General features: G+C 35.1%; 1 protein-coding gene across 2 annotated transcripts; it reads left to right on the top strand.

Moving 5' to 3' along the window:
• Nucleotides 1-123: 123 nt before the first annotated feature.
• pbx2 (pre-B-cell leukemia homeobox 2) lies at nt 124-27,967 on the top strand. Of its 2 annotated transcripts, XM_077229958.1 has the most exons (9): nt 124-526; nt 1,133-1,206; nt 10,842-11,086; nt 11,869-12,059; nt 13,087-13,222; nt 13,320-13,461; nt 20,347-20,441; nt 23,324-23,374; nt 26,547-27,967. In XM_077229958.1, exons 1-9 carry the CDS (start codon nt 282-284, stop codon nt 26,625-26,627), a joined length of 1,260 nt encoding a protein of 419 aa, XP_077086073.1. In that variant the 5' UTR covers nt 124-281; the 3' UTR covers nt 26,628-27,967. The 2 variants fall into 2 exon arrangements, with proteins under 2 accessions (XP_077086073.1, XP_077086074.1); XM_077229959.1 differs by lacking the exon at nt 23,324-23,374 and having other exon boundaries at nt 129-526.
• Nucleotides 27,968-27,992: the final 25 nt, after the last annotated feature.

The following is a 27,992-nucleotide window of genomic DNA, read 5'->3' as shown; positions in this document are numbered from 1 at the left end:
TTGTGCATTTACATTTTCTGGGAGAAGAGATGCACATGTCGAATGGACTTGATTGGATGAGGTTTATTTACTTTAACCTCTCTCCGTATTCTGTATTTGACCCATGCAATAAGACTAACAATGTGCTTGTATCTTGACTTCTGCTTTTGTAAGATGTCTATTTCCATGCAAGGCCACGTTTTTTGCCTGTCAATCGCTAGGGGACTCCAGCGTGGTGATGCATGGACACACACTCACTCACAGAGTCACACACACGCTTCTAGATTAATGTACTGCTAAGGATGTTGCAGCCGCAGCAGCCCATCACAGGCAACGGGCCCAGCGCAAGCCGCGGTCTCGGGTTGAGCGTCCACCCGGGAATGCATCCTCTTAACCCGTTGCACCCGCCCTCTCAACACCGCCCCGACGGGGACCCCGCGGGCCTCGAAGGCAGCGAAAACGGACACGACAACCGCCGAGACATTGGAGACATACTGCAACAGATCATGACGATCACCGACCAAAGTTTAGACGAAGCTCAAGCAAAGTGAGTTATATAAATATACAATTTTATAAACTTAAAAGTTTAGCATTGCGCTAACGACCGCGTGAGACAAGGGTATGCTAAAACAGATAGTGATCTATAATTTATGAAAACTTTAATGACATAACACGCGTTAAGTTACACGAATGCACTTTAATTTGATATTTAAAAGGCCTAATGTCTAAAAAAGTTAAACAATATTAGAATGTGTGCTGAAGTTCATGAGCATAGCCGCTATTGTTTACGTTTTTCTTGACTTAAAACAAACTCTTTATCTTCAGTTTTGCAATATATATGTCTCAAAATAATGATTACCGGTTAGATGTGCTAATGTCTAATCACTTATATTTATCTTATTCCTAAAGTAACTTTATTTTTTATTCACAAAAGCACAAATCACTGCCTGAAGCTAATATGAAATGCTAATGTGCCAGGAGAATCGGAGTATTGAAGGAGTATTTAATGCTTTCAAAAGACCTCAATTGTGTAAAGCTGGGGTTGTGAAATATTTTGGTAGCAACACGATTTCAACCTTTATTTTTTAATGCGAGTCACAATTGTAGCATGCTAATGTTAGCTAACTGACTTTTGTTTGTTGTTTTGTGACAGAAAACACGCTTTAAACTGTCATCGGATGAAACCGGCTTTATTCAGCGTCCTGTGCGAAATTAAAGAGAAAACTGGTGAGTAATGTGCATGTATTTTGTGTTAAAACTGGTAAATACCATAACTGAAACTTTATAATTAGTTTAAAAGTTGGCAGGGGATTCAGCACAGGCGCCATGTTCTGTAAGAACAAAGCCAGACAGTGTACACCTTATAAAAATAAATCCCTAAATTATCATTTATGTTAATTCTAGTATGTAAATATATTCTCACACTCCATCGTTTGCATGCAATACTCAATTATTTGAATGTTAGAATTCAGGGGTGGTAAAAGTACTCAAAAATTATACTCGAGTAAAAGTATATATACCTAAATAAAAAATGACTCCAGTAAAAGTAGAAAGTCCTCCATTCAAACATCACTTGAGTAAAAGTACAAAAGTATCCGATTTAAAACGTACTTAAGTACCGAAAGTAAAAAGTAAATATTCAAACTGTAAATATCAATAATTAAACATTGCATATCACTCCCAAAACAATTTATCTGTTTTAATTGAACAACTTATTAGATACTGCAATTAAGAATTTGTTAGATTTGCAATCATAAGAGACAATGAAGCACCTTGCATCAATTCTAAACAATTTCATTAAGTTTAGTGACAGCATATTATGGTGCAATGACTGGTAGGCCATTCTTTGATACAAATTTTACATTTTCAATTCAATTATTGTGGTTTGATTCCGATCTTGATTCAATAGATTCATTTTGATAAATATTTGGTACAGTAGATGCATGTTAATTTTTAAATTAAGAAAATCTCACCTAATTCTGTAAACATAGGCTACAGAGAGCCCTGTCAGCTGGTATTATTACATGTTAAAAATACATGTGATTTTTATTATAATAACAACTTTATAATATTTTAATGATATAAGTAAAAATATAATAAATATATAGTGCACATTTAACAAAATACTAATTTATACTAATATTACATATATTATAAAATTCTAATTTTTCTAGCCAACTAACATACTATGGTCATTAAATGTTTTTTTTTTTTCCAGAGGTAAATGTAACTTAACGTTATGTGACATTGTTCTCCAGCTGTTTTATTGACCTCTATCCGCAGTTGAAAAACACTGATTTATTGATATTATGTATAAGGTATATACATTTCGGTAAGTTGTACTGTATCTTTCAACATAGGCTACCTATTATTGTTCATTTGTGTTTATTTACAATTAACTAGTAGTAAAGAGATTAACGGCACCCCATAGCAGGCGCTAGCTATCTGTCACATCACATTTAAAAGCTCCAAAACGGTATATATTGTTTGAATTTCATAATAAAATTGACAGAATCTGAGAGCTGAGAATTTGTTCCATATCAAAAGTAACCTACTCTGTCTTGTCTGTCGGTGTCAGTGTCCTCTTTGCTTCGCGATTTTTCTCTGCGTGAGAAAATGGATGTGTGTCGTGAGAGCGTGTGGAAAGTGTGAGTCTCACACTGAATGAGTGAGAGTTTGCAGCTCTGCAATAGACATGTTCCATAACATTAGCTGCATCAAACAGAAGATCTGCAAGATACAGTGTAAGCGGGAATCTCTGGGTCATTGCTGGGCAGAGCTGCACCTTCACCTGTTTCTGCGGTCATCTTCCACAATGGCGAACTGGCTGCTATGTGAGCTTATGCTGGCAAAGAGCTTACGCGTTCTTTTTTTCAAAATAAAACCAAGTTTTTCATTGGTTTGGAAAGCCAGTGTAATAAATACTTGGAGCAGGCATGGGGAAATGTAACTGAGTAAAAAGTAAACTTTGTCTTCAATATTGTAGTGGAGTAAGAGTAAAAGTAGATGCAAATAAAACATACTCAAGTAAAGTACAGATCTCCGAAAAAAATACTTAAGTAAAGTAACGAAGTATTTCTACTTCGTTACTTACCACCACTGTTAGAATTGCACTATTTACACAATAATAGCATACTGATAATGGGTTTGACCAGGTTCGCAGCTTCTAAAAATAAAATAAATCAAACGTTGCTCTCAAATAATAACAATTTCATGCCAAAACAATTTCAAACCATATTATTTGCATGTTATACCCAATTATTTGCATTAGAAATGTTAATATAGCACTTTCAGCCTACCAATAACAAATGGTTACTGGTTTGTATGGTTTGCAGTTCTTAAAAACCAAATAAAAAAAATTCTCGCAAATATTCAGCAGTATCGGCTCAAAACAAGCGTTATAATCTCGAACCCTGTTGTTTGTATGTGACACTTTTTTGCATGTGTAAGATTATTTATTTATTTATTTATTTATTATTTAATTAATATTAATATAATTGGTTTCTTTGAGAAGCTCATAAAGCAGAATAAATAATCAAAAGCAAATAATCTTTACTCCCTCCAGTATATCAACACAAACCCTTCTATTTGCTATTTGCAGTAATGTGTGCGTAATGTCTTTGCTTTTTATGAAGACTAAGTTTAGGGAATCCCATAAGAGGACTAAAATGTTTACTGTGATGGTTAGTAATTAAATGGCTTTGTGCCTAATGGAGTCGTTTAATTTCCGTAGTCTGGGACGCTCCCATGGCATTGCATTGCATGCTGTGTGTCATCAATCATACAGTACTGCCGTACACTGTTTATTGCACAGGGCTTTCTTGAAACACTGACCTTCACATTGTAAAGTATATAAATAAAAGCTCTTCCAGTTAGGGTCTGTGTAATAGAATAAAGCTGTACTTAAAGATGGTTGCAATGTTCAAGCATTAATGACACATACTGTCAAAATGACTCATCCTGCTTAATGCTTTGTCCTTGACTGAAGCACTTAACCTCGTGATTATACTGATGATTAGAGTGTAATGGAAATTAATTAAATTTATCTTGTATTTATCTTGACGGCCTTAACAATATCTGACAACCTTGAAAAGGTTTTTAATATCTTATTTAATCTCTGTTTTAAATTTTAATTACCCAAAGTATAGTTTTGGCATGAAAATAGCTAAAGCAGTTGGTTTGGCATTAAGTCAAGTCAAGTCACCTTTATTTCTATTGTGCTTCATACAATACAGATTGTTTCAAGGCAGCTTTACAGTGATAACAGGAAAAGGATTCAATTATGCAAACAGTTCCTTTCGGCTAAACATACGTAAGCATCTCTAAAAGAAAATAGTATCATTGTTAAGTCATTAAGTTATATCTTTGAATATTATATATATATATATATATATATATATATATATATATATATATATATATATATATATATATATATATTATTATTATTATTAATGTGTTTTATTTATACAGGTATTAATATTATGCATTTGTGATGTCACAATACTGGAATTTCCAACTTCGATACTATAACTTGAAAAATATCGATATTCAAAACCATTTTCAATACCACTGGGAAAACTGCCACATATACCACAATACAGATAATTTGTCTTTGAAAAATCTCATACATTTTTTATAATTTGGGTAATTTAGTTGCAATATCTTACACACAGCACAGTGAGGCTTAATTTGAATCGTTGAACTAAATTTACACGAAAAAAGATAAGTAAACAGTCAGTTGCAACTGAAGAAAAACACATGCAAATAGAAAAACACCCACAAATTAAGAAAACATCTTCATCAGTTTTACAACGCATGAGTGCTCCAAATACTCACAACACAACCAAATATAGAAACGCACTGCAAAAGTTCACCACACACAACAGTTCACAACAGCCTTTATAAACGAACTGTACTTATGATACATAGAGAGCTGTATAGTGAACATGTTCATCTTTATAAATATGCTCTTTATACTGCAAAAAATGTTTTTATTCACATTTAATTGAGTCTGGAGAATGTACTAAAGCACTGTTCTCAAGTGTAAACCGTATTCTGAAACCTCCTGACTAACGGTTCAGGAAGAAAATATTTTTAAGTGTGAGTTTTCCTACATCTTAAAACTTTTTATAGAGTTAAAACTAGTGTTCACTAGTGTAACAGTGCAGCGCTTCTGTGTTGTACGTCACACGCATCACACACATGACCAGCGTCGGCCAATAGTGAGCCTACGTGTGACGTAGCACTACGCTATCACTAGGGCTGTAACGATACGCGATATAAAATCGAAATCGCGATACTCAGGTCCACGATCCTGTATCGCGATGTGAGAAGGCAGAATCGCGATCACACCCCTTCCAACTCCCAGAGTTATCCTTCCTGTCCAGAACCAGGGCTCGAATTTCGGCGCGGGTATAGCGCATAATTCTAATCATTCCCGCAGGTCTCCCATTTATAATGTGGGAAATTCCCGCAATCGTAATCCACACAGATAATAAAATAAAATCATTCTTTTAACAACTATCTTCCAGACGCAATTTCACAAACAGCGTGAGTGTTCAGCGGTGCCGCGCGTCTTCTATCTCTTCTCATAATGTTTTGTGCAAGGCAGGCATCAAGCGCTGCGGCGATAATACACACTCGCGTTTTGGAGTCGGGACCATAGACTGTAAGGTCGGGACATGACGGAATATTCACTTGCACAATCGGGCCAGCAGTGCATCGTGACTGAAGTCTTTTTAAGTCTTACCAGTTTAAACATTCAAGCGATTTTAAACTAATCAGTGCTCGCGCGCTCTCTGAGATTATTTTCTATGCGCACATTCATAGAAAATCCGCCTCAAAAACAGCTGGCTAGTAACTATTTTTCGCGGATTATATTGCTTTAACACGCAAAATTGTCAATTTCGGTCTTTGTGAGTAGGCTATACTCTAAATAGGCTATAGTCGGTTTTGTCTTTAATAAACATAAAACGCATGCCAGTATAATGAACACAGGATCCGTGCACTAGCTCTTAAAGTGACGGCAGCCATATGTGTCTGTCATTAATTTTGTTGTCAAAACAACAAAAGATGGCTTTAAGTTAAAGGAATCAGGATTAATAGCCTATGTATTTAATTTATTCAGGACTAAAATACTACCCAATGTTATTTTCCATTTGATTACTTTATTCAGTATCTGTATATAAATACTAGTGTTAGACCTATTCAAAAACTTTTCTCTTTAATTGTCTTTATTTGTATCTTTATTCTATTGTATTTATTTGTGCTACTTTTTTCAATTTAATTAAACAATTTAAATCAAGCTTCCTTGTGATGTGTAAATTCTTAACAACAATAGGCTATTACCCCATTGTAAAAATGCAATGAGCGCAAACATTTAGGCAAGATAAATGTAATAATTTTGTTTGGAAAAAATGCCCCCCCTTTCTCCCCTCAAACAACCCCCCCCCCTCCCCCCTCCTCCCCCCCTCCCCTCCCCTCAGGCCCATGAGAACTACCACATCTTTAAATTACTATTAGTATTATTTGAAGTTAACATTATAAAATAGCCTACGTAGACCTACACCACAAAACTAGTTGAGGAAAAATTATTTAAAATTTGGCAATTTCAGCATTATGGACGTGAAATTTGCAGCCAAAACTTGAAATATAAATTCTCAGAAAGTGCATTAAATTAATCCTCAATTGACCGGCAAAACGTCCAACATGCAGATGCATATTACGGCACCATCCCGAAATCAATTTAGTTGGAGTACAGAACACAGCCCAAAAGCAGCAGCCTACACTGCCGTATAGTATAATAATTTGCATAGTTATTATTGTTCTTTGGTGTTTAGATTATACAGGTTTTTCCTAATGTTATTTAATAAAAATACCGGTATTTTTTTTCTGCTCTCAAAATCTCTTTTTTTCACCACAAGCCCCGCCCCCTCAAGCCCCGCCCCCGTGATAGAATCGCGATACGAATCGAATCGTGGGTCAAAAATCGTGATACGAATCGAATCGTGGGTTTGGTGTATCGTTACAGCCCTAGCTATCACACTACGCTATCACACTACGCTATCACACTACGCTATCACACTACGCTATCACACTACGCTATCACACTACGCTATCACACTACGCTAACTGACTCGAGGCGCACAGAGAAGGAAATGAATAGTTGAAATAAAGTCATTATTTTTGTTTGTTTTTGCGCACAAAAAGTATTCTCGTCGCTTGATAAACTTAAGATTGAGCCGCTGTAGTCACTTGGACTATTTTAACGATGTCTTTAATAACTTTTCGGGGAACAAGTGTCAATCCCTTAGAAGCCTATGGAGGAGTGATCCAGCTCTCAGATTTAATCACAAATATCTTAATTCGTGTCCCGAAGATGAACGAAGGTCTTACGGGGTTGAACAACATGAGGGAGAGTAATTACTGACAGATTTTTCCATTTTGGGTGAAGTATCCCTTTAAGAAACTCGGTGCAGAACAATCTAGATAATTTCCGTCGCATCTCAAATCTTCCATTTATTAAAAAAATTATTGAAAAGGAGTGGCAGCACAGGTTCATGCTCACCTCAGTAATAATAACTTGTATTAGTGTTTTCAGTCAGGGTTTCGTTCTAAGAATAGCAGAGAAACTGCCCTAGTGAGAGTAACTAATGATCTGTTAATGGCTGCTGATAGCGGGTTCTTATCTATTCTTGTTTTACTTGACTTTCGACACAGTTTCACACACTATTCTCTTGAACCGTTTTATCTGATATTGGTTTCACTGGTATTCCTTATGCCTGGTTCACTTCATACCTTACAAACCGTACAAGTCAAGTCACCTTTATTTACATAGCGCTTTTTACAATACAGATTGTTTCAACGGAACTTTACAGAGATAACAGGAAAATAAAATATAAAATTAAATGTACACAGTTTGTACAACTAAAAAGATGTCATTCCCAACCGTCTTCTGTTAGCTGTGGTGTTGTCAGGGTTGTGCCCTGGCAGCTTTATCTATGTTGTCTTTGTTTCATGTCTCTATGTTTGTGTTGTGCTTGTACATATGCGTCTGTCTTTGTTTGTTTTGGTCATGTGCTCCTCTGTTCCTGCCTCCTTGGCCCAGTCCCAATTCACATACTATCCATCCTAAATAGTATTTGAAAATATAATTAGTACGTCCCAAAACGTAGTATGTTGAAATGAGTGTTCCAAAGATACCCGGATGGTCCACTATTTCCGGTCAGAATCAGAAGTGCAGATCGATGCGCACGCTAACGGCTAATATTGTCCACAACCCATCGAGCGTTGGACGAGGATTCGATTAGAACTACAAACACGAGTGAAAAGTGTTAAAAAACTACAGACATGGAGGACGCGCGAGTCCGGCGGTTATGTAGAGAGATTTAGATAAAGGGGTTTGAGTGATTAATTATCAGTATCTAACCTGACGAAAATGAATTTATTCAATGTTGTCTACATTATATTGCATCTGAAGCAGCATTTTGAACTTTTGTAAAGATACGTTTAGCCGTTACCCTTTAAATGCATCATTATATTCAAATTGCAAACACAAGAGGAGAGTCTCCGCATGAAAGACCCACGACTGCAGATGAACGTGCTCTCTGAAATGGTAGGAAATCAAATTAAATTGAATAGAGGATTTTAACTGTGACAAGATGATTGACAGGGCAGTTTACGGTGACACAATGCACGCAACAGATCTGTCCGTTAAAGATGACGTGATTGTATGTCCCAAAGCTTGCCTACTCTTTTGCTGCACACTCAAAAGTATGTACTTTTTCTTCACAAAAAGAGTACATTCTTTTAAGTCGTAGTATAAGTAGGCGAATTGGGACTGAGCCCTCCTGTCTAGTTTAAACGAGTCCTCGTTTGCATGATTATGTTCACCTGTTCCTTGTCTGAGTGTGCTCACCTGTTCCTCTTGTTCTCAGCTCCCTTTATACGTGTTCTCTTGCCCTCATGTTTTGCCAGTTCGTTATATACTTTCTGTGTGCCATAAACTTCGCGTGCTACATTGTTTGTTTGACAGTCTACTGTAGTTTCCTAGTCAGGGGTTACTTTAATCTCACCTTGTCTAGTCTCGTCGTGTCTTTTGTCTTGCCTAGTTTGTCCTCCAAGCTGAGCTTCCCTGGCCTCGTCCACCATCAGCCAAGCAGCGAGACCGGTTATTATTATTATTATTAACACCACCAAATATAGGGCTGCACGATACTGAAGAAAAATGCGATATGCGATAACTCATTAAATAATGCGATATTCGATATGTGATATAATAATGCTTAAAGTGTGTAAAATAAACTTAAATTATCTTTAAAATATATTTAAAAAATATTCACATTCTTTTTTTGACAAGAAAACATTCCTACAACTTCTGGAAGTGAACAGCAGTGTTTTACTGTCGCATAAGAAGTGTTATTTTAACATCAGTGAAAATCACAGGGTTTAGGGTTTCAGGTTTATTTAACAACAGAAACTGAATAATCAAATGTAAAAATAAAACACTGTTTTGTTTTCACTGTATGAATTAAATACTGATTCTTATTAAAGCTACAAAAGTTACTTTCGTCTTTGGAATTCTCTCCAAGTCAACATCCGTATTTCAGACCCGTTAGCTCAATTTAAAGTCAAAGTTAAAACTAAGAATTGCTTATCTTCAATGATTACTTTGTGCACTTATATCTTGTACTTTTTTATTGACATTGTTATTTTCCTTTTTAATATTGTTATTGCTGCTACTTTTTGTATGGTGAGTTTGAGTGGTTTGAAATGCGCTTTAAATAAAATGCATTATTATTATTATTAACACCACCAAATACAGAAACGCGCTGCAAATAGCACAGATCACAACGGAAATGTTTCCAGGGGATCCAATAAGTGACGAACCCGGCGTTATATCTCGTGAGCATCGATGCCCTACTCCCTTCTTCAGTTGTAGCGCGTTTAGCTCTCTCGGCCACCGTACTTCATTGAAAAAATTAAATACAGATTAATACTCAAAATTAAAGTTACAAGTTATTCAGTCAAGAGCAGCGAGCAAGTTTCTCTGTCTTTTGTTCTTTGATTAACATGACAGACGGCTGCAGGTTTATTAGGCTGCTGTCACTTTAAGAGCTTATGTACAGATCCAATATACTGTTACACTACATAAGTTTTCTTTCTCAACTATTTACCTTCTAAAACTGACTGTATATGTGTCGTTGACGGATAAGGTTTTTAAAAGTGTAAAAAAAAATTAATGGAGATATGATTCCTTTTTTTAAAAAAAAATTAGTTTTACTAAGTGTTAACAATGAGATTATGTGGTTTGTACAATCAATTAACACTGCTTATGTCATTTTTTACAAGATGAACAAAATTTGTCACCAATAAAGTCATTCGGTTTAACCATGAATATTTCTAAAATTATTAATTTGCAGATAATTATTCATGAAAAAATCTGATTTGACATTGATGTTGAGATAGTTTATAGTGTGTACCACAGAAGAAATATAAAATAACATTACCACAGATCTCATAAATGTAATCATTTTATTGGACTTCTCTAAACCCTCCTACATATTCAATAAAACATTGCACAGGGAAATTAGAAAAGGGGAAATTACATAAATACTCACCAAGACGGACTTTTTGACATCATTTTGTATGTATTTGCTTTTTTAAGTGCAATAAGCAACGGAAAACAAGTCAATTTGGTTCTCGCAAGCTGTTTGAGATTCGGCTTTATGTGTATATCACTTATATATATCAGTGGTGCGCACGCTTTTGGTGTGAAACCTGCGGGAATGCTAGAGTTTGGCTATTAAGCATCTGGTAAAAACATAATATGTTGAATATTAATGTATGAATTTCTTCAGGTCTTTCCATGAGAAATGCTCAGGAGGAGGAGCCTCCGGACCCACAGCTCGTGCGATTGGACAACATGCTTCTGGCCGAAGGTGTGGCCGGTCCAGAAAAAGGGGGCGGAGCCGCCGCCGCGGTTTCCGCGGCGACCAGCTCTGGCGGGATGTCACCTGACAGCTCATTGGAGCACTCCGACTATAAAAGCAAGTTGAGCCAAATTCGGAACATTTACCACACAGAGCTGGAAAAATACGAGCAGGTACATATCGCTGCCGTTGTGCTGGGTAGCCACGCCCTCAGGGAAATCTCATTGGTCCACAATCCTGCTTCGCAAAGCTGTAAATGCCTTGGTTCCGGAAGTATTTTTCCATTCATGTTTTTCCCCATAGGGATTTTAAACAAGTCTTTGGTTAAAGAGTTGTAATCCATAAGCCAAACTGACCAACTATGAGGTGATTCACATCCTTACAAAACAAAAAGTATTTAAAAATAAGAGAAAAAGATAAAGACTGTGAACTTAACGGCTTTAATGCGGGAAAGAACTACAATCCAATGAAGCATTGCGAGTGATGTAATTGATTTAAAAATGGAGAAATATGAAACCTGTTGATTTTTTTTTTAAATATCCAAGTAGTTTGAGAGATATTTGCAGTGCTTCATGGAAGTGGGCGGGCTATTTGATTGTTTTCGACTCTCTGATTGGTGGAGATCTCACTGCGGAATCTTGGGAAATGTAGTTTTTCATCAATTTATTAATGCGGGTTGATGGCTTCAACAAAAGCGTATCGACTAACAACTAGCTCACAGTCTGTCTTTAATGGTTTATTGTTCAAAACAAATTTTCCTATGAAGAAAATGAATGGGATTTTTACTTCTGGAACCCTGACTGTTGCATTCTATTGAGCTTGAGCTTAAAATTCAACATGATTTGCTGTGTTGTGTCAGTTTGCATAGCGTTTTCCTTTCAGTGAGGACAGAAAATGGACGTCTGATGCACTTCGACACAGAAAGGCTGGTTTCTTATGTCATTGCTGTCTACAGGCCTGCAGTGAGTTCACGACCCATGTGATGAACCTGCTGAGGGAGCAGTCTCGCACGCGGCCCGTGTCTCCACGCGAGATCGAGCGCATGGTGAACATCATCCACCGCAAGTTCAGCTCCATCCAGACGCAGCTCAAGCAGAGCACCTGCGAGGCCGTCATGATACTGCGCTCGCGCTTTCTGGACGCCAGGTGCGTTCGGCAGTGCGGTATTTGCATTTGCGGTATTGCTGTAGTGTAGGGCTGCACAGTTTGAGGGGGAAAATGAAAAACAAAAATTGCACTTGCAATCTTTAAAAAAAATCTGTTTGCTGTGCTAGTTTGTAGGGCTGCACAGTTTGGCAAAAATGTTGGAATAATATATCAATATAGCTATATAATAATTATTATTAATATTATTACTAAATGTAGATATAAAAATTACATAGAAACACATATTTTGCTAAAATAAAAAAGATAATTTAAGAAAAATAATTTTATTTTACCTTACAACAAAAAATTACAGTGCTAATATTTATTAATAAAATACAAATATTTTTATAAAAAATATTTAAAAACTAATATTATTTTAAATATTTATTTATTTTCAATAGAAATTGCGATTGTGATTTAAAAAAAAAGGTTGCTGTGTTTGTATAGCTGCAGAGTTTGCCCAACATTTTGGAATTATGTATCAATATAGCTTTATAATAATAATAATAATAATAATAATTAATTGTATATAACAAATGCTCAATAAAAACAAAATAAGAAATATTGCTAAAATAAAGGATTATTTAAGAATATTTTATTTTACCTTACAACTTAATAAAAATATCACATTTTTTTACTATAAAATATTTAAAAACGAATATTTATTATTTTGTAAAACATTTTTAAATAAATTGCGGGGGGAAAAATGTAATCACAAAATTAATATAGATATTTAATAATAATTATAATAGCTAAATGTAAATATAAAAATAAAATAAGAAATATTACTAAAATAAAAAATGGGTTATTTAAAAAAAATAATATAACAACTGTAAAATTTCTTAATTTCTTCATTTTCAGACATGAAACCATTAAACTTTCATTTTGACAGAAACAGCAGACCATATTTTGTTAATATGCTTTAATTTCTGCATTAGCGCACCAATGAATCAGCAGCACAAAGTGCATTTTGTTTTCTGCATTTAGACGAGACAAATATGTGACTATGAAATTCTTGCTTTGTCAGACGCAAGCGGCGTAATTTTAGTAAACAGGCCACGGAGGTGCTGAACGAGTACTTCTATTCGCATCTCTCGAACCCTTACCCGAGCGAGGAAGCCAAAGAGGAGCTGGCCAAGAACTGCAGCATCACTGTGTCTCAGGTAAGATCTGCTGTTTAACAGGCGGCTGCTTCGAGAAGCGCTTGGCTCTCGCTCGTCAGAAGGGATCGGTTTCATTTTAGCTCTGAAATTGTGACAGGTGTCCAACTGGTTTGGCAACAAGAGGATTCGCTATAAGAAGAACATTGGGAAGTTCCAGGAAGAGGCCAATCTGTACGCCATGAAGACGGCTTTAGGAGCGACACAGAGCGAGGACTCACCACACACCCCAAACTCCACTGGTTAGTTGGAAAATATATGCACTGCATATTAATAAACACTAACATTCACCTATACATGTGTGTATATACAGTATATGTACAGGTGAAACTCGTGCAAAAGTTATAATTTTGATGATTATGGCTTACAGCTTATGAAAAACCCAAATTCAAAATCTCAGACAATTTGAATATTACATAAAATCAATAATAAAAAAGAATTTTCAATACAGAAATGTCGGCCCTCTGAAAAGTATAATCATGCATATGTAAATAGTTATATATACTAAATATATTAGTTACACCTTTTAATTTGAATTAGTGAAATACATGAACTTTTTGAACACGATATTCTAATTTTTTCGAGTTTCACCTGTGTGTATATATATATATATATATATATATATGAGTAATTCTAGAATTGTGGGTACATTTCGAGTCTCCTAGATAAACCTTCTTTTATTTAAAAAAATGAAATAATAACTTTTTTGAATCAGTTTTGAATAATAACACAAATTATATTACACTATCACTAAAAATAGTGCTTTATGTATATTTAGGAAAGTTTTTTAAAGGGAAATATTAACTAAATGACTCCCACTCCACTACTATTGACTGTCTCTGCCTCCTGATTCATACATTCAACTTGAATTATCATGAAACAATTAAATCTAATTTTCAAATATTTTTTGTGTTTACTCTATTATTAAGTTATATAAACAATTGCATAGAATATATATTTTCTGTATTATTTGTAATTTAAATAATAAAAAAATAGATTTTGTGTCTGCCCATACGTTCTGGTTAACTGTTATAAAAAAAAAAAACTCCAAAGCATTTGTAGAAAAAGCATGTGACTTGCACCAAGTGATGTCACTTCCTCTGGCGGGAAACTCTGGAAAGCAGTGATGTCAGTCATTATTCTTCTCTCATTAATTTGTACAAAATGTTTAGGATACACCAATAGTAGATTAATTATTTGTCAAATCTATTATTGTGATATTGCAGTGAATCTCTCATTCACTTTTTAAAAAACGATAATATGGCGGAAACCCATTAAATTCTGTTTTTAGACATGCCATGTGGTATCTGGTTTGAGGTTAGCATTTTGAGCTAAAGCACAAAATGGTTGAAAATGTCACGCGAAACTCTGTTATCCTCAACCCAATTTGTCTATAACAGAGTTGACAGATTTTTCTGATAGTACATTGATGTTCAGTATTAATAATTTAAATCAGCAAATAATGAAAATGTTGAATTTAAAGTGCATATATATCTCCACTGGTGGTTAGTTGAAGTCGGGGGGGTTTTCACACTAGTTTCTAGGGATTTAAAATTTGCCTGGACAATATATGCAATACATATTAATAAACAGTAACATTTACCTATATACAGGTGAAACTCGAAAGATTATAATATCGTCCAAAAGTTATAATTTTGATGATTATGGCTTACAGCTTATGAAAAACCCAAATTCAAAATCTCAGAAAATTTTAATATTACATAAAATCAATTGAAAAAAGAATTTTAAATACAGAAATGTCGGCCATCTGAAAAGTTTAATCGTGAATATGTATATAGTTATATATACTAAATATATTAGTTTCACCTTTTAATTTGAATTACTGAAATACACAAACTTTTGCACTATCTTCTAATTTCTCGCGTTTCACCTGTATATGTATATACAGTACCAGTCAAAAGTTTTGAAACATTACTATTTTTAATGTTTTTGAAAGAAAAAACTCATCTTATGCTTATCAAGCCTGCATTTATTTAATCAAAAATACAGAAAAAACAGTAATATTGTGAAATATTATTACAATTTAAAATACCTTTTGTCAATGTTATTATATAGTAAACTCTATTATTTATCCTGTGATCAAAGCTGAATTTTCAGCATCATTACTCCAGTCTTCAGTGTCACATGATCCTTCAGAAATCGATTTCTATAATATGATGATTTGATACTCGGCAACAGTTGTGCTATATATATATATATATATATATATATATATATATATATATATATATATATATATATATATATATATATATATATATATATATATATATATTGTGCTATATATATGTATGTGTGTGTGTGTGTGTGTGTGTGTTAGGGCTGGGAGAAAATATCGATTCACCTAACTACCGCAATTTCTTTTGTTTACAATTTTAAAATAGATTTCTTTTGTCCTAGAAATAGCTTTATTTTTGTCCTTGCTTACAAACGAGGTTGACTCGTTTGTAATTGACGAGTTAGCCACTTTTGAAATGTGTCGTTATCTATGAGTGTTGAGTGACGTAACAACCCTTTCAAGCGACGAGAGACTGAACGCACTGAAAAGCCCTCTGCTCATATGCAGAGAGAGAGATAAGACAGTAGAGATGCACGATTAATCTTTTAAAGATTGTGGTCTCGATTAAAAAACACCCACGCGATCTTCTTCCATTTCATCTGTCTATTAAACCTTTGATAAAAACATATCTCAACAGTAAAATCTGTGTTGGCACTGACCCAGAGAGTTGCCATGAAACGGCTTCACAAACAGTCTTTTCAACTTCATAGTATCATTATTTCTGTGATACAATAGTTCAATTTATCTTAGAAATACTGGCTTAAAAGTAAAAAGCCCAAATATACACACTGATGTCTACAGTAGCGTTCAAAAAAGAGAAAATACGTTTTTGATAGAAACTTGGTGCTTAAAATAACGCATTTATCAATTACATAATGTAATCAAAGACAAGTGACACTTAAAAATGTTTTATTTGTTACCGAATCATTTGTTCAAGAGAATGTAGTACTTTATGATGCTTCTGAAATAAAACTCAGAAAGATTTAATGAATTGTTTTTGTAAATATGCCTCCTCTTATTTCAATCCTTGTATTATTTGTTTATTAGGTGTGACATATTAAGATCTGTCGAGGGATACCTGATGTAAAAAAGCCTTTTGGCTAATTCTGGCACATTATACATTTATTTATCTATTATTAGTGTGCATTGTCCCTGTTTAATAAACCTGAAATAAATAAATAAATTATACATTATGTACAGTCTGTATAAGTGTATGATTTAACTTTTCCCCATAGTCTAGTGTACAGCTGTCACTTTTGTGAAAAATCCAGTTCGATTTTTGAGATGTTAGTGTTCATTGAATCGATTGTAAAATTGTTTTTCTATGTCTAAAGACGTTTAAATTTTCAACTCCAAATATGGGCCAATCCACGGACAACTAACAGGCATTAGGACGAATGTAAAGACGGCGTTTGAGACGCACAAGTCAGAAATATTTATGATTTATTGGCGTGAAGTTTCGTGCACAATGACAAACAGGTGTGCAACATTATCGAAAAACAATAAGCAGAGCCATAACAGCAATGAAAAACATCACTGCATGGCTGTGTTTATGATTAGAAATGTCAAACAAATTTTGCCTATGTAGGCGATTGTAGCCCATGAAAAGAGGTTGAAAATAAAACTTAAAATCAACTGAAGGACTAGCCTACATTGAATGATGGATAAACACGCAGGGCCGCTACGTCGCAGTCTACAACAGGCCTGCATTTATGATTTAGGCTATTCAAAAATCTCCAAAATTATTTTACGTAATGATTAAATCCATTATAGACAAATGTTCAAAAATGAGACTTTAAATGGACTTACTTGAGTTTTGACTTTTTTTTTTTTTATTGAACGTAACCGACACTTAGGCTAGGCAGGCGTATAATGAAACATGCAAATAACGCCAGGCCAATTACAATTTATTGGACAGGAACATTTTCAGGGTCCAGAGCGGAGCGTTTTTTATTCACTATATGTCCAGCTGTTGAGAAGACGATCTCCGACCGCACTGATGTCCCAGAGACACTCAGGCAGTGTTGGGGGTAACTTATTACAAGTAACTTGAGTTACGTAATCAGATTACTTTTTCAAGTAACTAGTAAAGTAACGCATTACTTTTTCAATTTACAACAAAATATCTGAGTTACTTTTTCAAATAAGTAACGCTAGTTACTTTTTCACATTTATTGACTGACAGCTCTCCTGTCCCCATGTTGAGAGAAATAAAGTGAGGTGTTGTGTGCATTTGCATTGAACATGCATTTACTCATCTCACTTGCACAAAACATTCAGTATTCCTCAAAATGAATAAAAACAGTCAAATGCAATCTCAGAATTTTGTGCAAAAGTTTTATAATTAACTATGTTAAATTACACAAATATACTTTATGTATTTAATCTCACTTTATTAACCAATGTCTTTGCTGCTGACCTACAATGATCTAATTCAACCATACTAATAAGCAAAAATGACTTTAGATTAGGTTTAGAAATAAGTGTGTTGAACTTTCTTCTCCTGTATCATATTGTTATTTAATCAAGAACAGCAGCAGCTGAAAGTTTTGTTTGAGTGGCGCCATCTACTGTACAGTAGTAAATATGCATTTCCTTCAGCCTTAGGCTTATTCATTCAACTTTAATGTGAAAGGGCCTTAACAATTGGAAAAAATTGATTGTTTTAGCTGTTATTAAAAAACAAACAAACAAGCCCATGCAGGTGAGAAAAAGTAACGCAAAAGTAATGTAACGCATTACTTTACATAAAAAGTAACTAAGTAACGCACTTAGTTACTTTTTTGGGGAGTAACGCAATATTGTAATGCATTACTTTTAAAAGTAACTTTCCCCAACACTGCACTCAGGTACTTCAATAGTGGCTCCTTTTCATAAGTCATCATCTCCTGTGATTGGTCACTTTCGACGTCATTCGCTCTTTCGTAGCCCTTGTGTAGCAGCAGCTGATTGAAACCGATTGAAGCTATAGGCGCGTAAAATTGGTTGGAATTTTCTTTTTAGCTTTCGCAACGCCTACTGTACTGTCAGAATTCTTTATTTTCTTTTTCTGCTTTGTGAATTTTGTTACATCTATCTTTTTTTATTTGTTTAATTCGTTTAAAATTAATAGTGTACATATTTGGTTAAAATCAATTCCCTATTTTCGTTTTCGAAACTTTCGTGTTGGTTGGTCCGATCGATTGTGCAATAGATTTTCGAGCGTAAAGTGACAGCTCTAGTCTAGTGTTAAAAAAAATCTAAATACTCGTAGAACCGCAATTCTTAAAATCATAAATACATATCGAATCGACAACCAAGTATCGTGATAGAATCAAATTGGGTAGATGTGTGTATCGTCCCAGTATTTTATTTCAACCACCATCTGTTGCGGTGCATGCAGTAACCGCTGTCTACTATTCGCATCAACAATGGAGTTTAAAAAATACGGCGGAGGGGCCGACGACGTTCAGGCTTCATTACGCTTAAATTCAGAGGATGAAATCTGGCGGGAACTGTATAGTAGTGCGCACACTTCTTCACAGTACTTTAGACTAGGGGTGTGCACGAATATGCAAATTTGCTAATATTCGATCTTTAATTATTATTCGATAAACAAAACACTATTCGAATTTTACTATATTGCTTTGCTGGCCATAAATTTAGTGAATCACAGTTATAATTAAATGCACTAGGTGGCGCTGTTGGGCCTATTTAACAAGTGGGTTGTATTCGATCTCAATGTTGTCGTCAGCCTCGCGAAGCTTGGAATTACTTGGGTTAAAATGATCCTATAAATAATGATATTAAAAAATGGAATTACTTTTAATTAAACGAATTAATGAAACTGAGTTATCATAGTATCACCACCACTATGATAAATCACATGAAATCCAAACACCATCCGAATGAGGAAAGACTGTCAGTGACCAGAGATAACTTATCAGATAGCAAAATGCTTCCTTTTCACAAGAGAAAATACAAAGCGCAGCACTTTTCTCACTCGAGCATATGGATATTAATGTTTTTCTTAACATGAACGTGAAACAATATATACACGATAACCATATGCTGACTCGAGTGTACGTTCTGTACGATAACTGTCGTAATCTGCTTTATTAGCATTTTTTTTCGTTCTCGCTGCTTGAGCTTAAATACTTTTGTTTTATATATTTTGTTTAGGCTGAACATATTGTTTAATGTTTTCAACTAAAAGAAAAGCTTAAGATGTATCCTAAGCGTGTTGTGTATATTGCCTAACCATAAGCTTGTTCAGAAATGGTGACAAAAACGTAAAAAAAACCCGTAAGGCCGTGTGTCACCCAAAGCGTTTTTAGCCAGCTGAAAACGCTAGACGCTCTGCTGAAAACGCCTAGCTGTGGGCGCTTGAGAGCGTTTTGGCAGCTCAGCGTTTTTTCAGTTGAGACGATTCGTTGCTATGATACAGAATATCCACAGCACAGTTTACTTGTAACCGATTTCGCAGATAATTTGTTTCGTACTAAAAATTTATTTTTCATCCATTTTGTTCGGTTAGCTCTGCTGTTTGACGTCGTTGTACAGAAAGAATGTTGTGACAGTTGGTCAGTGTGATATTAGCCCCGCCCCTCCTCCACTGTGATTGGACGCCTGTGTAAAAAGCGACAGTGATGAGGGCTGCGTTTTACCCAAAGTTGAACATTCTTCAACTCTCGGCGACATTAAAAACCGTAGAGCACATAGCGCTTCAGCGTGAAAAAAACGCTCAGCGCCTCGTTATACGCTCATGGCGTTCTAAAAACGCGGCGCTCCCATTGAAAACAATTGAAAAAACACGCCAACCGCTTTGGTGGACACACGGCCTAACTTAAAAAATAACGTCCTTCTCGTTGAACGTTATTTAAATATTCGAATATTCAATTTTTTTGAGGCAGAATTTTCTAATTCAATATTTTAGAAAAATGGCCATCTCTACTTTAGAGTGGAAATACAGACAGCAACAGGCCTGAGGGAAAAAGTTTCATGGGCAAATTGTTCTGGGTAATTTCAGTGACTTATGACTGAGTGTCTCGCTTTTTTTTTTTTCCAGGCTCAGGGTCGTTCTCGCTGTCAGGGTCAGCTGACTGCTTCCTAGGAGTTCCTCCAATGAACGGAGAGCAGCCTCCATATCACATGGGCGCTCAGGTAGGACTCTCTCAAACTCTCATTTCTGCGCTTCTGCTGCATGGCATCATGCATGTTTGTTTCTGTAACATCAGAGGGATTTAGGCGTGAAATGCTACACATACTTTTGGTCGGGTACGTGTGTGTCCTGAACAAATACAGTGTTGTTTTAACCACTGCGTGTGTGGATCTCGAACACGCGTCAGTGAGAATTCACCACAGTATTAAAGTCCCCCTATAGTCAAACATTTTATCCCTTAAACTCATCTTTGACCACCAAAATTACATATTTAATTGTTTTTTCCTTGAAAAAAAATTCTTCATGCCTTAAAATGGCTTGAACGTAACTCGAAACCCTTTCCTCATTTAATATACGTGGTTCTATGAATATGCAAATGAGCCCCGCCTCCACTCACTTACTCACTCACTCAGAGATCCACTCGTTGACGATCACACGTTGATCTGATTGGTTACAAGGTAGTTTGTGACGTCAGAAACACCAGCGATTTCAAACCGTGTTTTTGAGACTGTCTTTGGTTCACTGCAGTTTTAAGCAGAAAATACTCAGCAATGCTGTCAACTTATGAATTTACACACGGTTAGTCTTAAAGCATATTAAAAACACCACATAGATGTATAAACAACATTAAAAGCTTGATTTTCACCACAGGGGGACTTTAATAACATCGCTGAGAGAAGCAGACGTTGTGCCATAGTGTTATAGAAGGTTTTTCACTCCACAAATCACCAACAATCCCCATGGATTTAATGTAGTAAACCTAACTGTAACCATGGTATTGTGGCAGAAATAGTCGAATGTTTGGTTTTGTCTGGTCAAAATAATATCATATGTAGGCTACGCACATACAACGAGCATATTTAGCTCGACACACAGCATTGTTCTGGATGTTCGACAAGTTCTGTCCTGAAATATACATAATAAAAGCCGACCAATCAGGTTGTGAACGTGTTCCTGTGCCTTTGGGTTCGGTGTTAAAATGCCAATGTGAACGCTAAGCAGACCAGGACTAAATGTGTTTAGTTTTTTTGGGTCAAAATTATCGATTTTTATTTTTTATGCCAAAAATCATTAGGATATTAAGTAAAGATCATGTTCCATGAAGATCATCTGTAAATTTCCCTCTGTAAATATATAAAACATTTATTTTTGTGAGTGAATGCAGCAAAATCGCTAACATAAACAACTTTAAATGCGATTTTCTCAATGTTTCAAATTTTTTTTTTTGCACACTCAGATTCCAGATTTTCAATAGTTTTATCTCGGCCAAATATTGTCGTATCCTAACAAAACCACACATCAATGGAAAGCTTATTTATTCAGCTTATTCGTGATGTATAAATCACTGGTTTTGTGGTCCAGGGTCACAAATGTTTTTTTTTTTTTTCGTTAACAGTTTACTAAAAGGTTCATTAGTTAAAGGTACAATATGTAGGATTTTTGCAGTAAAATATCCAAAAACCTCTAGACCAATGTTATATATTTTGTTTAGTTGATTACTTACAATATCCCAAATGTTTCAAACTATTTGTAAATCGTGAGAAAATTGCGATTTTAACCCAGGAAACGGGGCGTGTGAGCCGGGGTGAGGAGTCGCCAGTCAATGACGTCATATCCGCGTTAGCCTCGGTTTCCGCCAGGTTTGACCTTGTACTGCAATAGTAACCATGGCGACAGACGTTGACAACTGGGTTATGCGCGTTATCCCTAGCAGGACGCTCACGCTGTTGTTGTTTTGTTCAAACATTATGGACCACGGCAAGCAGACTTTGAGACAAAAAAAGGACTAAAACGAAGATCAACATCTTTCGAGATGCCGAGAGCTCCACGTCCGCGACTAACTTCGACTTGACAGAGACGCGAGTGTTGCATGTTCTTTATTAGACAGGTGAGCAAATGTACACAAAACGGATCGATGTTATTTAGTTCAACATGATGAAATGTTAGAATATGACCTGTATGTTATTCTAATGTTAATCTAGCTTAACGTACTTAGTCTCATACAGCCAACACACAACCTAACTAACAACATTCAACACACTAATGGCGTTTAGTGTGATAGTGTAACTGTTAGAGCAAGTGAAACAGCGCTGCGTTACCTCAAGTTTAATTCGTCTAATAAACTGACCTGTGTGAGTATTAATCCAGCACTTGCGTGTAGTTCGGTAAAATGAAATGTCCTTATTCCTTTATATCCGCGGGACTCGCGTTGCGTGTGGCGCTGGAATACGTCTAGCAATCGCGCCCTGCTTCACACCACAGTCATGTTAAAAACATCAATGTATTCACTCACCTATAAAAGATCCATCAGCTTGACGACAAGATCCATAATTCAGCTTAATGTGGAATATACGTCATCAATATACGCCTTTGTTAATGTAAGAGGTTAGCGACCCCTGGTGGCGAAAAATCCTACATATTGTACCTTTAACTACCTTAGTTAACATGAACTAAGAATGAACAATACTTCTACAGCATTTATTAATCTTAGTTAATATTAATTTCAACATTTACTAATGCATTATTAAAATCAAAAGTTGTATTTGTTAACATTAGTTAATGTACTATGACCTAACATGAACAAACAATGAACGGATAGTTTTTACTAACTAACATTAACAAATATTACTTAATACTGTAACAAATGTATTGCTCATTGTTATTTCATGTTAGTTAATACATTTACTAATGATAACTAATTAACCTTATTGTAAAGTGATACCGTTTTTTCCTCTGCTATACTGAAAACACACCGAAACGCAACTTCAAAACTGGGGCACGTACCGATCGGTGATCTTTGTGTAGCGTTACACCCCTAGAGGAAGTGATGTGATTTTTTGTGTTTGCTTTGCCTAAATGTCCTTTTCCTCTCTCTCTCTGGTAGGACGCTCAATCCCGCTTCTCAGAGAGACTCTATAGTACCAGAGAGAGCCGGGTGAGGAGCTCATTTCACGCTCGCACGTGTCTGTGATCTCTCGAGTGACTTACACGTGCGTCACAGCCATCACTGTGATCCGCACCCGCTCACGAGCACTTCGTTCATTATAATCCAGGCCTATTTACATCAAGAGCATGTGTGAAGCGCCACACCATTATTTTTTATGAGAAACATTCACACAAATTAACAAAGGTGAATTGCACCAATTTGGTCTTGAATACAAAATACAACCTCTTTGTGAGAAAGTATTCAGAGAAATGATATATAAATGTTAATTAAATGGTAATAGAGTGATCTGATCATGTAGATTTCACTCGCTTTAAATAAGTGTGAAATAGTAATATGTCTTGGTATACTGATAAAATACCAGGGTTATTATTGTTAACTAAAAGTATTAAAAACATTTATGCTTATTGAAATAAAGCTAAAATAAAATATATATATTAGTTAAAACACTTAAACTAAACAAAAATTAGGAATGTTGCTTTGGGAATAAACTGAATTAAGTTTAAGTCGGAGCACTTCAATTATTAACTGGGAATAAATAAAACTAAAACTGAAATAAAAAGAAATTAAACCTAAATAGAAATATTTTTTTTAAACTAATAAAATGGCAAAAACACACTGAATTGGCTAAAAATGAAGCTAAAATTAACATGAAAAATAAAAAATATTTAAAAAAAAAAAAGCTAAAATAAAACTGAAGAGTAGTGGTTTATTATAAGTAATAAAGTGCTGTATAAATGTGTAAATATAATTTTTTAGTATCATTATTTAATGTAAATTATCTGATAAAACATTTTACTTTTAAATAAATGTGTATAATAGGAGTATATCTATAATTATATATTATTAATAAGTAGAGTTGTGTCTATGTTTAAAGTAAATTATTTTTGTACTATATTATCTGATTTTACATATTTCACTCATTTAATAATGGTCTAGTGTTTGTAATGAAAATAATAAATGTACTTATAGTAAATATCAGCAAGAAATCTGGCGAATACTTGACTGCCCGTAATACTTAATTTTGTTCTTTATTAATGTTGTGCAATATATCTTTTATTTATCAAAAGAAAAGCCATTGCATTTACATTATGAGTATTGCAGTGAAGTCAATAAATTTATGTCCATATAAAACCGATTCCAGTGTGTTCAGGCAAACGCTTCTGTGTACAAACCATGACAAAATCGGCAAAGAACACCAAAATATGAATATATCAACACAATAGATATTCACATAACTGGTGCGCATGCGTGGTCAAAAATGTAGAGGGAAGCGCTTTTGAGGACCAACATTTTTGGGGAGAGGGACACATTTACTGGACTAGGATTTATCTCCATCTCTGGTAATAGCAACCATGATTATGGCAGCACGATATAGCGTTTAGCATCGATATCGCGATGTGCGTATCTGCAAAATAGTCACATCGCAGGATGTGTGATTGTCATGAGCGTATAAGGATCTTAGTTGATCGGTTTTGGTTTCGTAACGCATATTAATTGCAAAGTTTACCCATCATGGAGTGAAAATTTATCATTTGCATGTTTTTTTAAAGAATTAGTTCACTTTTTAAAAATCTTTTGCTGATAATTTGCTCACCCCCATGTGATCCAAGATGTCCATGTCTTTCTTTCTTCAGTCGAAAAGAAATTAAGGTTTTTGATGAAAACATTCTAGGATTTTTCTCCATATAATGGACTTCACTGGGTACCAAACGGTCCAAGGTCCAAATGACAGTTTCAGTGAAGCTTCAAATGGTTTTAAACAACACCAGACGATGAATAAGGGTCTTATCTTGCGAAACGATCTGTCTTTTCAAAAAAAAAAAAAAGTTTAAGTTTTATAAGCACAAATGCTCTCCTTGCTCTGTTCTGTGATGCACGTTCGTGACTCTCCTGTTCGAACTCGTTCATCAAAATGAACAAATCCTTTATCAAGTCATTTCGTTCGTTGAATGCGCTGAATGAACGAAATGACTCGAAAAAAGACTCGTTAGAAATTAACAAATCTTTTTTCAAGTCATTTCGTTTGTTGAATGAAAATGACTCGAAAAAAGATTCGTTCATTTTGATGAACGAGTTCGAACAGGAGAGTCACGAACGTGCATCACAGAACAGAGCAAGGAGAGATCATTTTCATTCAACGAACGAAATGACTTGAAAAAAGATTTGAAAAAAGATTAATTTCTAACGAGTCTTTTTTCGAGTCATTTCGTTCATTCAGCGCATTCAACGAACGAAATGACTTGATAAAGGATTTGTTCATTTTGATGAACGAGTTCGAACAGGAGAGTCACGAACGTGCATCACAGAACAGAGCAAGGCGAGTATTTGTGGTTATAAAACTTAAAGTTTTTTATTTATTTTTGAAATGACCGATCGTTTCGCTAGATAAGACCCTTATTCATCATCTGGTGTCGTTTAAAGCCATTTGAAGCTGCACTGAAACTGTCATTTGGACCTTGGACCGTTTGGTACCCAGTGAAGTCCATTATATGGAGAAAAATCCTAGAATGTTTATCAAAACCTTAATTTCTTTTCGACTGAAGAAAGAAAGACATGGACATCTTGGATCACATGGGGGTGAGTCAATTATCAGCAAAACATTTTTAAAAAGTGAACTGTTCCTTTAAGTCCAAGACTTGAACTCGCGCGCTGTTTTATGCGTTATGCGTAAGATCTCTTGCCTTAAAATGAGAGCAGCCTTATATACACACAGCAATATTAATCAAACAACAGAAGAGAAAATCACTTTTATAGCTTTAACACAGATCAATTGTATTAATTATATTTAATTTATTCAGTGTAGGCTATAGTCTTATTTTACATTTGATCATTCAATTACTGAATAGCTACAATATTGCTGAATACAGACTTAACATAAAGCACTACTTATTTAATTTGTGATGAGGACAGCTTGTAGGATAAGTGTGTCGCATAAAGTGTGAGTACCAAGCAGATCTCCAGGTGCAAAAAGTGATGTGCACCCCTGATTATATGCTTCATGTCGATCTAAAATATTACTGAAGCTGGATCATTGGAAATAACGACGCCCGGTTGTTTCTCAAGCACTCCGCCGTTCCCGCTCGCTGTGAATAGGCCTGTAATTGTGTGGTGTGTGTGCTGTGTTGAGAGATGAGGATGATGTTGTTTGGTGTTTCTCCAGACTAACGGGAACTGGCAGGAGCCGAACACGCCGCCGTCCGCAGCTTCTCCCGGGAGCGATCACTCCGACAACTCCGACTGATCGACCGGCACGCTCACACAACTGCAGTTTAGGCTTTTACTTTTACTTTTATTCACATTGAGCCTCATTCATGAAACACAAGCAGAGCTTTTCAGTGTAGATCATTCATAAAACTATTCTTATGGAAATTGTCGTGTTCCATTCAATGCAATAATTTACAGAAGAATGAGCCTCGTTCGTAAAACATGAGCAGAGTGAATTTCTATGTCCTAAATTTGGTCTAAACGCTCTCAAAACCACACACACACACACACACACACACACACACATATATATATATATGTACACACACACAAACACACAGTAGTGGCCAAAATGATGTCCGGACTAGAAAAATCGACATCTTCACCCTTTATTTAAATATTATAAAAATTGTGTTAAAGATTTGTCAGCATATTGTGTAGTTGTGCTTGGAGTCGGTTGGTTTATTTGTGATGATAACGCAATGTAAAAATTGTGCCGACAATTTTTGTCCAGGCTGTCATACAAAGAAATTATGAACAAGTGCAAAAACAACAAAATATTAATAACTGATTATGTTGTAGTCAATGTGTGCTTTTTTTTTTTCAATGCATTTTTTTTTTTTTTGCATAGTGAAATAAAACCTGTGCCTTTTTTGCCAAATAATTTTCTCAGATAAAAACATTAACCAAGTTTAAGTCTTCGTTCTTCCCTCATATTTAAAATATTTACAAAATTTAAAATATTTTCCTCGTATTTTGATCTTTAAGCAACTTGTATAGTCATTAAAAACAAATATCTACTTCGGACATCACTTTTGCACTCCACTGTGTGTATATTTTTATATATATATATAAATATATAAAATCAGCTTTTGTTTCATGAATAAGGCCGTTTCTCCGTTTGGATGAATGAGTGTTTGTAAGAGACACAAGAGCTGGATAAGATCGTGGCTTTTAGTTGCTTTTATTTTTACATTTCCACTACATCACAACTTCCACTATTTGTTACTGCAATGTTTGGGTGTTGAAAGGGAAACTTTTTATCCTGCATTAAGACTGCTTTCATTATAGCTATATTATTATTATTATTATTATTATCACTGCTCTATATTGTTTATTCAAAGCTCAGATAGAATTTGCTTGGGTGAAGGGGGCAATAGAGAAAAATCCAAAGATTGTTGTTTTTGTGTGTGTGTGTGTGTGTGTGTTTCTCTTTTTTACTGGGTTTGTGTATGTATCAATTATATGAATGAGGTGCGTTTGCGGTCTTTATTTACCGTTTGAATGAGTATATCAACAGTGCTGTCTTTCTCTGTACAGTGAAACACCTGTATTCTCTACCTCTTTTACAATAAAGACTGTCTGTGTACACATTCATCACTGACACCTTTATTATTTATGT

Source organism: Siphateles boraxobius, unplaced genomic scaffold (genome assembly GCF_051911475.1).
Source record: "Siphateles boraxobius isolate OS27281-9 unplaced genomic scaffold, OSU_SipBor_1 137, whole genome shotgun sequence".
NCBI classification, from domain to species: domain Eukaryota; kingdom Metazoa; phylum Chordata; class Actinopteri; order Cypriniformes; family Leuciscidae; genus Siphateles; species Siphateles boraxobius.
Note: the sequence above shows the minus strand (reverse complement) of the source record. Positions and strands in the feature narration are given on the sequence as shown.

Coding starts and splice junctions, on each gene's coding strand:
- pbx2 (XM_077229958.1), top strand. CDS start 282: ATGTTGCAGCCGCAGCAGCCCATCACAGGCAACGGGCCCAGCGCAAGC. Junction 11,087..11,868: donor AGCTGGAAAAATACGAGCAG/GTACATATCGCT, acceptor TGCTGTCTACAG/GCCTGCAGTGAGTTCACGAC. Junction 23,375..26,546: donor ATAGTACCAGAGAGAGCCGG/GTGAGGAGCTCA, acceptor GTGTTTCTCCAG/ACTAACGGGAACTGGCAGGA.